At 43.1% G+C, this 10,000-nt stretch overlaps 1 protein-coding gene across 2 annotated transcripts; it reads right to left on the reverse strand.

Annotated features, from left to right (window-relative positions):
• Positions 1-733: 733 nt before the first annotated feature.
• LOC135099799 (chymotrypsinogen A-like) lies at positions 734-3,741 on the reverse strand. Of its 2 annotated transcripts, none has more exons than XM_064002327.1 (2): positions 2,226-3,741; positions 734-1,680 (listed from the first exon to the last, which is right to left on the reverse strand). In XM_064002327.1, the coding sequence occupies exon 1, from the start codon at positions 3,564-3,566 to the stop codon at positions 2,283-2,285; it is 1,284 nt and encodes a 427-aa protein (XP_063858397.1). In that variant the 5' UTR covers positions 3,567-3,741; the 3' UTR covers positions 734-1,680; positions 2,226-2,282. The 2 variants fall into 2 exon arrangements, with proteins under 2 accessions (XP_063858397.1, XP_063858396.1); XM_064002326.1 differs by lacking the exon at positions 734-1,680 and adding an exon at positions 1,926-2,032.
• Between the last annotated feature and the right edge of the window lie 6,259 nt (positions 3,742-10,000).

Below are 10,000 nucleotides of genomic sequence, written 5' to 3' on the forward strand. Positions count from 1 at the left end.
GTAGTGAAGAATAGTTTAACGGGAATGCTTCAAGTGGGCGGCTCAGGGATCGACCTTCTCGATGGTTCGAGCTGCGCAGGTTTTGCGTGTAGATTTTATTGTATTGATATTGTATTGCCTTCCGTTCCGATTAGATATCCTGTTGTGCCGAGCTATCATCATTATCACCAGCATTCATTATTATTCCAGTGTATGATTGAACCCTTCCTTATTACCCATGTGAAACTAGATGATGAGATGAAGCACAGAATGAGCAGAAGTGTTATATCATATGTGTATCCTCTCTTTGCTCTTTACTCTAAAGAAGGCAACAGGAACAGCATTAGATAAAGAAACGATCTCAACATCATCCTATCTTTGCTCGCACCACTACACTCACTTGACTTTCACCTGCGCAGCATTACCAAATGTAAGTGTAGTGAGCCTGAACGGTGGTGGCGGAGGTGAACCTGTCAGGTGAATGAAGCGGTGGAGGGGGCAGGGTGCGCCCCGAACCTCTACCTGTTGTTGTTGAGTGGCGGCGAGGGAGGATGGAGTTGTGGAGTTGTCCTGTCAGTGAGTACTTAGAAATTGGCTGATTTTTTTTTTTTTTTTTTTTTTGTGAAAGATTTTTGCTTATTATATCATTGTTGGTTTGTTAAATGTCGCTTGTCTCTTCTTTTGACTCCAAAACGATTTCAGGACGTTTTGACATAGAGGCTTGTTTATAGGTATAAATATAGGAAGCTGCAGATTAGCTTGTTATTAGTGTTTATTTCTCGAATACATGCAGCTCACTTCTTTCTTGGCTTGATAATTATTTTGACATCTTTTCTTTTACATTTTATATTCGTTTAGAACTATGTAATTATAATCCTGATGTATGGATTTAAGAGATTACCATGTTATCTCTCTCTCTCTCTCTCTCTCTCTCTCTCTCTCTCTCTCTCTCTCTCTCTCCATCTCTCTCTCTCTCTCTCTCTCTCTCTCTCTCTCTCTCTCTCTCACTACATGTTGCTTCCTTCTTTCTTGGCTTGAGAATAACTTCTGCATTCCTTTTGCATCAGGGATTCGTTCGAAAGTGTCTAGTTGTATCCTGGTGGGCGGAGTTCAGAAATTAGCATGTTATTACTGCTTAATATTTTAATTACATGTTGCTTCCTATTCTCTTGATTTGAGAATGACTTAAGGACATTGTTCCTTTTTGTATCAAACTAGTTTAGAAGTGTCTAGTTATGTCCTAATAAGCAGAATTGAGAGGTTAACACGCAACTACTCCTTAATTTTCTCCTAAATGTTGTCTACTGCTTGGGAACATTGGTGCACGTCTTAATAATGGAAACACGCTTAGACTGATTTGACTCCTTGTCTTGGTGGTCGAGGCTGGAAGTACTCGTGACAGTGACAGGTCTTGGTGGTCGAGGCTGGAAGTACTCGTGACAGTGACAGGTCTTGGTGGTCGAGGCTGGAAGTACTCGTGACAGTGACAGTGTTGCTTTAAATGTGTCTTGGGTTCTTGGGAACGATGTGAGAACGCCTTTTTTTTTTTTTTTTTTACATATATGCCGAAGCCAGAAGACTTAGTTACCTCTGCTAATATTCGAGGCTACGACATATCCTGAACGTACCTTTTTGTTCTGAATGGTTACGTGCAGAACACCAGTGTTGGCTCTAACAAGCATACACAGGTGCACGAGTTTGCTGATGAAAGAAAAGGAGTGGAGTGTTTAGGGGAGAGAAGTGTGATTGTTAATATAAGAGTCATGACAGCAAGCTTGTCTGATCACTAAATAACTGCTGCTTATTTATTACGCTAATGTAAATGCTGTTGTTGGAAAATTATATATATATATATATATATATATATATATATATATATATATATATATATATATATATATATATATATATATATATATATATATATATATATAATTTATTTATTTAAGCAGAGAAGTTGTACACACACACACACACACACACACACACAGGCCCGGCCAGCGTGGCGATCTGCCAGCTGCGGCAAGACTCCGCGTCTCGACAGTCAGCTTGTCTGAAAATTCGTACAAGATTTTCACTAATTGTTTTAATTTAATATTTCTAAGAGACTTTAACAAAGCATCGGCGGAGGGTTTTTATTGTGAATGGAAATTTACACAGTAAACTTTATAATCTATTATACTTAATACCAGTAATATAATTGTTCTCTTGTTTCAATCATATGGTACTCTTTCCAGCACGGTTACCTTTGCCTCTTGTTGAGGGCTGGGAGGTGCAGGATGGCTGGTCGGCCAGGCTCTGTCCTACTGGACGCCGCTGCCACAGAAGTCAATGGATGTTTTTCTCTGTATCCATTCAATATAATTCATAACTTTAGCGTACACGCCTGGAACGTCTGTGTCCGCACAGCCGATGCCCCAGGACACCACGCCCACCAGGTGGTAATGGCCCGCGCCGTCCCTCCAGGTGAGAGGTCCTCCGGAGTCTCCCTGACAAGCGTCCTTTCCTTTGTCATATGTGCACAGCATATTGTCGGTGATGTTGCCTCCCAGGTATTGTTGGCATTCCTCAGTGGTCAGCAGCGGCAGCTGCGCCTCCAGCAGCACAGGGGACAGGGTCCCCTGGAAGGACATGGTGCCCCAGCCCGTCACCGTGGCATTCTCCTTCAATAGAATATTTTCTGAGAGGCTGCACGGGAGGCAGACTGGGGCCACGCCTTGATTGTATTCCACAGGTGTGCTCAGCTGCAGCAGCGCCACATCGTTATCAACGGTGATGGAGTTGTATTTCGGGTGCTTCACCAGCTTTGCCACCGTCACATTCACCCTGTAGGGATTCACGGCCAATATGTCCCGATGATAATCGCCAACAGTCACATAGATAGCTCTCAGATCACCAAGGTTGTCCATGCAGTGTGCAGCCGTGAGCACCCACCCCGAAGACAGTAGCGAACCGGAGCAGAAGATGAAATTTGTAGTGTACCACCGAAGAGCTACCTGCCAGCGCCACTCGTTTACCGCGGCCACCTGCCCCCCCACTATACGAGGGGTTCCCTTCATCCCGCACTGGTCGGGGACAAGCTGAGTGGTGGTGGTGGTGGTTGTGTCCTGCTGCTGCACAGTGACGGGTTGCGGAGTGGTTGGTTCTGTTGTACCCTGGAATGAGGACAACACGATCACCTCAAAATACACGCGGCCTCTACTCATGAAGTACGGCACGCGGGAATACAGGAGGGCGGTGAAGCTGTTGGTGGAGGATATGAGGAAGTGGTGGCCATACCCACAGAGGTGCGATGCATCCTTCCCTGACTTCCACAGGAAGCCCTCGGGGCGGTGGCAGGGCACTTGGAAGTCGAGGAAATTGACGTGGAGCAGCGTGCCAGGAGGGGACTCTACGTGCCACGTGCATCTCAGAGGAGAAGGATATGGATGGGGATATCTTGGAGAGGTGATGTAGAATACTTCCCCATAATTCAGGTAAATATCCTGGCCACACAAGTAGTGAGACTTGTGAGGAGATAAAGACCCGCCGTCAGCCGCCCCCAGAAGGAGCAGCGCCATCCACACGCTCACACTTCCACTGGTCATGGCTGTCTGGTGACGATGCCTTGCCGAGGCAGTTTTGAAGCGTTTCTGAGAGAACACTTGTGTTAACCGAGCGCACACCTGTACATCTCATTTTTCCTAGCGTCATAATAGTGAGATTCGAGGGCATGGGATGTCACAGTGATGAGTTCAGAATGCTAATATCTGTTATGTAAGTGCACATGCATTAGTTCAAGTAAAAATTTCTCCTCGTACTCTTTTTTCTGAATACAATTTTAAATAATGCAAGAGCATCAAAATCTAGTAACATGCTCGTGAATGAGTTGCCGGGGGTAAAAGGGTGGGGTGGGATGAGGACAGGAGATGAGTGTGTAGGGAGAAAAGGAAATCGAGTGCAACCAAGGTGTTGTGTGCACTGATCATATCATTATTGCTTAATTTTGTATTATGGAGAAGGAGGAGGAGAAGGAGAAAATAAGTGATGCAAATCTTTATTTACGAAACGTGAGTTGAGTTTACCCGAAATAAGAGGCATTCCGATAAATCATCTAGTAATTATTTAAATATTGAAGTAAGAAGAGGAGAGGAGGAAGAGGAAGACGAAGATAAAAAGTAAAATAAAACACACACACACACACACACACACACACACACACACACACACACAAGAAAGAAAAAGAAAAAAAAAAAGAAGAAAAGAGGAAGGCCTTCTTAAAGAACACCTATTTTCTCTTCACTTCCTTGTCCACCTTTTTCCTCGTGTCTCTAGTGTCCTCTCCCTCTCTCCTCCGTGGTGCCCCCCTCCCCTCCCTGGCATGGATTACGTATGCACCGCCAAGTGTTGCTCTCACACCGCCAGGAATTGCTCTCTGACACTAAGGAAAAGGAGGAGCAGCACGAGGAGGACTTAGGACGGGAAAAATGTAAAGGGAAGACTGGGTTTTTAGAAATAGTTCTAGGATCAGAGAGAGAGAGAGAGAGAGAGAGAGAGAGAGAGAGAGAGAGAGAGAGAGAGAGAGAGATATTCATTCATTCATCCATTCATTCTCTCTGTATTTATTAATTCTTCTCTTTACCTGTTTGCGTGCAGCCTGACACACCCATCCTTCTTCCTCTATTCTTCTTCCTTCCTCATTCTCTTCTCCGTTTCCTCATCTTATTTATATTTTTTCTTTTCCTTCTCATCTCTTTATTCTTCTTCTTTCGTCCTCTCTCCTTTTTCTTCCAGAGCCCGCCGTGGGGAGTCACCCTTTCGCGAAAGTGGGGCTTGAAGCGTGGTCGACGGTGCCACCTTCTTTGATGGCTCGTCTGTTACTGAACGGTTCGGTGCTCGTCGGCTCGTCTTTTCCCTTTTCTATGTTTCTCCCTTCTTTATCCCCCTCCCCCCTCCCCTCTCTCTCCTACTTTCTCTCTCCTCGGCAGCAATAGTGACGCACTCCTCTATTTGTCCCCTCTCACCACCTGACAGCGTTACAGCAAGAAGCCACACAAGCCCGATCACAACGCCAGCCAAGCACTAGGTGCCGCTGTAGCTCCTAATATCCCGACACGAAGCTGAACCTGACCATTCCAGTTCAGTCCAGTCCTTGTAATAGTTTAGAGAGAGAGAGAGAGAGAGAGCGCGAAGTAAGTGCTGCCATTAGTCTAGTCAAGAGAAAACGATCGTGAAAGACGGCTTTTTTGAGGCTGACCTTGTACTAGCCTAGTTAGTCACAGAAAAAAAATGATAATACTTAGGACTCTTATCATCAAAACATTTATTTTACTAAAGAACCTTGTCGGATAGAAGATTATAGCATGAAATTCAATAAAGATTGTCCTTTCTAGTTAGTAAGTGGAAAGGGAAGGAAGGAAAAGGTTCACTTGATAATCTGAACCACATTCTGAAACACCTCTGCTCCGCACCACCACTGCATTCAAAAGTCTCTTAACAGGAAGCTGCACGGGTTTTACGGTTTTTTTTTTTTTTTTAAGTTTTAGTGATAGATTAACAAGATTCCTACATTATTAACAGAAGAAACACACTTAACAGTCTGGTTTATCATCTCTGTGGCATTTGAAAATAATCGTGGAAAGAGAGCAAAGCGTTTCAGAACACGGGCATGTGAGCAAAGATGAGAAGATTCTCCCAAACGTACTTTTATCTTGCCCAGTGGTCGTGGCCAGAGCGGGCTTGTCCTTAACACATACACCGTGATATGCAACAGTTCGTAGTACTAAAAGCAGTGCATGGAGCCTTTATAAGCATTTACAACAAAAAAAAAAAAAAGCGTATAAAAATAATAGATTTTGCAATTTCTAGCCAATACAATGTTTGAAGATGGCTGTAGAACAAAAAAAAAGTCAAGAGTGGTTAGTAATTAATAAGGAAAGATAACAGTGAAAGGGTTAAGCGAAGATCTTACTCGCGACGCCTGCCATCTCAGCCTTACTTTTATTTTATTATTATTATTTTTTTTTTTTTTTGTAGGAGGGACTCCTTGGGTTGCCAAGGGCAACAAAATCCAATAAAAAAAAAAAAAAAAAAAGGCCCACTGAGATGTCGATCCCCGAATAGGGTCTAAAGCGGTCGTCAAAAATTGAAGAATAACTGCCTTAAAACCTCCTTCTTGAAGGAATTCAAGTCATAGGAAAATAAAAATACAGAAACAGGCAGGGAGTTCCAGAGTTTACCAAAAAAAGGGATGAATGATTGAGAATACTGGTTAACTCTTGCATTAGAGAGATAGACAAAATAGGGGTGAGAGAAAGAAGAAATTCTTGTGCAAAGAGGCTGCGGGAGGAGGGGAGGCATGCAGTTAGTAAGATCAGAAAAGCAGTTAACATGAAAATAGCGGTAGAAGATAGCAAGAGATGCAACATTGTGGTGATGAGAAAGTCAGTTAGAGGAGAAGAGTTGATGAGACGAAAAGCTTTTGATTCCACCCTGTCTAGAAGACCGGTATCAGTGGAATCCTCCCAGACATGTGAAGCATACTCCATACATGGATGGATAAGGCCCCTGTACAGAGTTAGCAGCTGGAAGGGTGAAAAAAAAAATTGGTGGAGACTTTTCAGAACGCGGAACTTTATAGAAGCTGTTTTAGCTAGAGATGAGATGTGAAGTTTTCAGTTTAGATTATAAGTAAAGGACAGACCGAGGATGCTCATTGTAGAAGAAGGGGACAGTTTAGTGTCAATGAAGAAGCTGGGATGGTTGTCTGCAAGGTTGACAGATGGAGGAATTGAGTTTTTGAGGTACTGAACAATATTAAGTTCGCTCTGCCCCAATCAGAAATTTTAGAGAGATCAGAAGTCAGGCGTTCTGTGGCTTCCTTGCATGAACTGTTTACTTCCTGAAGGGTTGAGCGTCTATGAAAAGACGTAGAAAAGTGCAGGGTGGTATCATCAACGTAGGAGTGGATAGGACAAGAAGTTTGGTTTAGAATATCATTGATGAATAATAGGAAGAGAGGGGTGACAGGATAGAACCCTGAGGAACACCACTGTTAATAAATTCAGGGGAAGAATAGGGACCATCTACCACAGCTGGAATAGAACGGTCAGAAAGGTGACTTGAGATGAAGTTACAGAGAGAAGGATAGAAGCCGTAGGAGGGCAATTTGGAAATCAAAGCTTTGTGCCAGACTCTATTAAAAGCTTTTGATATGTCTAAGGCAACAGCAAAAGTTTCACCAAAATCTCTAAAAGAGGATGATCAAGACTCAGTAATGAAAGCCAGAATATCACCAGTAGAGCAGCCTTGATGGAACCCATACTGGCAATCAGATAGAAGATTGTGTAGTGATAGATGTTTAAGAATCTTTCTGTTGCGGATAGATTCAAAAACTTTAGATAGGCAGGAAATTAAAGCAATAGGATTTAGTTCGAGGGATTAGAACGGTCACCCTTTTTAGGAACAGGCTGAATGTAAGCAAACTTCCAGCAAGAAGGAAAGGTAGATGTTGACAGAAAGAGCTGAAAGAGTTTGACTAGACAAGGTGCAAGCACGGAGGCGCAGTTTGGGAGAACAATAGGAGGGACCCCATCAGGTCCATAAGCCTTCCGAGGGCTTAGGCCAGCGAGGGCATGAAAAACATAATTGTGAAGAATTTTAATAGGTAGCATGAAATAGTCAGAGGGTGGAGGAGATCCATAAATCATCCAAGGTAGAGTTTTTAGCAAAGGTTTGAGCTGAAAGTTCAGCTTTAGAGATAGATGTTACAGCAGCGGTGCCATCTGGTTGAAATAAAGAAGAGAAATAAGAAGAAGCAAAGTTATTGGAGATGTTCTTGGCTAGGTGCCGGAAGTCATGAGGGGAGTTAGATCTTGAAAGATTTTGACACTTTCTATTAATGAAGGAGTTTTTGTTTAGTTGTTGGAAAAGGGACTTGGAATGATTCCAAGCAGAAATATAAAGCGCATGAGATTTGATGATGGAAGGCTTAAGTATCTTTTGTAGGCCACCTCTCTGTCATGTATAGCACGAGAACAGGATGTGTTATACCAAGGTTTGGAAGGTTTAAGTCGAGAAAAAAAGTGAGGAATGTACGCCTCCATGCCAGACACTATCACCTCTTGTATGCGCTCGGCACACAGAGACGGGTCTCTTACACGGAAGCAGTAGTCATTCCAAGGAAAATCAACTAGCAGAGGAAAAACGAGAGAGGCACCTCCACTTGGGAGGATCCTGAGGAGGAATTGGAACGATAGGACAAGATACACATATGAGATTATGATCGGAGGACCCCAGCGGAGAAGAGAGTTTAACAGCATAAGCGGAAGGATTAGAGGTTAGGAAAAGATCAAGAATGTTGAGCGTATCTCCAAGACGGTCAGGAATACGAGTAGGATGTTGCACCAGTTGCTCTAGGTCGTGAAGGATAGTAAAGTTAAAGGCTAGTTCACCAGGATGGTCAGTGAAGGGAGAGGAAAGCCAAAGCTGAAGGTGAACATTTAAGCCTCCAAGAATTAAGATCTCTGCAAAAGGGAAGAGAGTCAGAATGTGCTCCACTTTGGAAGCAAGTAGTCAAAGAATTTCTCATCGTCAGAGGAGTTAGGTGAGAGGTATACAGCACAGATAAATTTAGTTTCAGAATGACTCTGTAGTCGAAGCTAGATGGTGGAAAACTCAGATGATTCAAGAGAGTGGGCATGAGAGCAGGTTAAGTCATTGCGCACATAGACGCAACATCCAGCTTTGGATTGAAAATAAGGATAGAGAAAGTAGGAGTGAGCAGAAAAGGGGCTACTGTCAGTTGGCTCAGACACCTGTGTTTCAGTGAGGAAAAGAAGATGAGGTTTAGAAGAGGAGAGGTGGTGTTTTACAGATTGAAAATTAGATTTAAGACCGCGAATGTTGCAGAACTTAATGAAGAAAAAGTTCAGAGGGATGTCAAGACACTTAGGGTCGATACCAGAAGAGCAATCCGACCTGGGAACATTTGTGGTCCCCTCCCTAGATCGGGACTCCGAGGCTGGTGTAGGAGCCGCCATGATAATTTTGAATTTTGAGTGAAGGGTGTGTGTGTAATTAGGTGCTTGTAGTTTTGTGTGAAGGAAGAGAGTTGTCTTTGGAGGGCAGGCTGTGACTATCCCCTTGTGTTGTGAGACACAAAGGGAAACGTGAAGTGAGGTCACAGCTGTGTTTAATGATAAGTTCACAGCACCCCCTGAACAGTGCTTTAGACCTCACTGGTTGTAATTATCGTTTCAGCAGGTGTCTACTGCCTCCTTAATGCCCTGTGTCTTGACTGACTGCTGTGGTCGCTCCGGTTTGATAATGGAGTATAATTGCGAAGAAAACCAAGAAAAACAAGAGGATTGGTCGTCTTGTTTAAAAAGGTGTCTTTTAGTTTAATGTCTGTTCACTGAAATCGACGGTTCACTCAAAAAATAAGAATGTTATTGTCTTTAGCTTCCAGTTAAAGTATTGCGAAATCAACTGTTATTAGTCAGGATGGGATGAAAAAACTATCGTTGAAGGGTAAAAAGTATCTGAAGATATATTTTAACTCTGATTACGAAAACTAGAACTAACAGTAAAATCCTCCAGCAGTACCAAGAATAAACAATTAATATACATAAAATCCTTCAAAAGTATAAAAAAATAAAAGATTAACTTGTACGGCATGTCACTGGAAGAATTAGCACCGCGTCTTTGCCTCGCGTTCAGTCGTCCGCCAAGTTAACGATGATTGAGGAAAGCATAGAGGAAGAGTATAAAGATTAATGCACCGCCACCCCGCATGATTCTTTCCTCTGCGCTTCAAGAGAGGTGGTTCACAGATTAGATTCTGAGGGCTGCTGATGCTAAACAGTTATATGCTACTGAGGCACGATAAAAGGGTTTGTACAAATGATAACAGCAGCTTAATAAGATAGAATAATTCTCTCTCTCTCTCTCTCTCTCTCTCTCTCTCCTCTCTCTCTCTCTCTCTCTCCTCTCTCTCTCTCTCTCTCTCTCTCTCTCTCTCTCTCTCTCTCTCTCTCTGTTT

Source organism: Scylla paramamosain, chromosome 4 (assembly GCF_035594125.1).
Source record: "Scylla paramamosain isolate STU-SP2022 chromosome 4, ASM3559412v1, whole genome shotgun sequence".
NCBI lineage: Eukaryota > Metazoa > Arthropoda > Malacostraca > Decapoda > Portunidae > Scylla > Scylla paramamosain.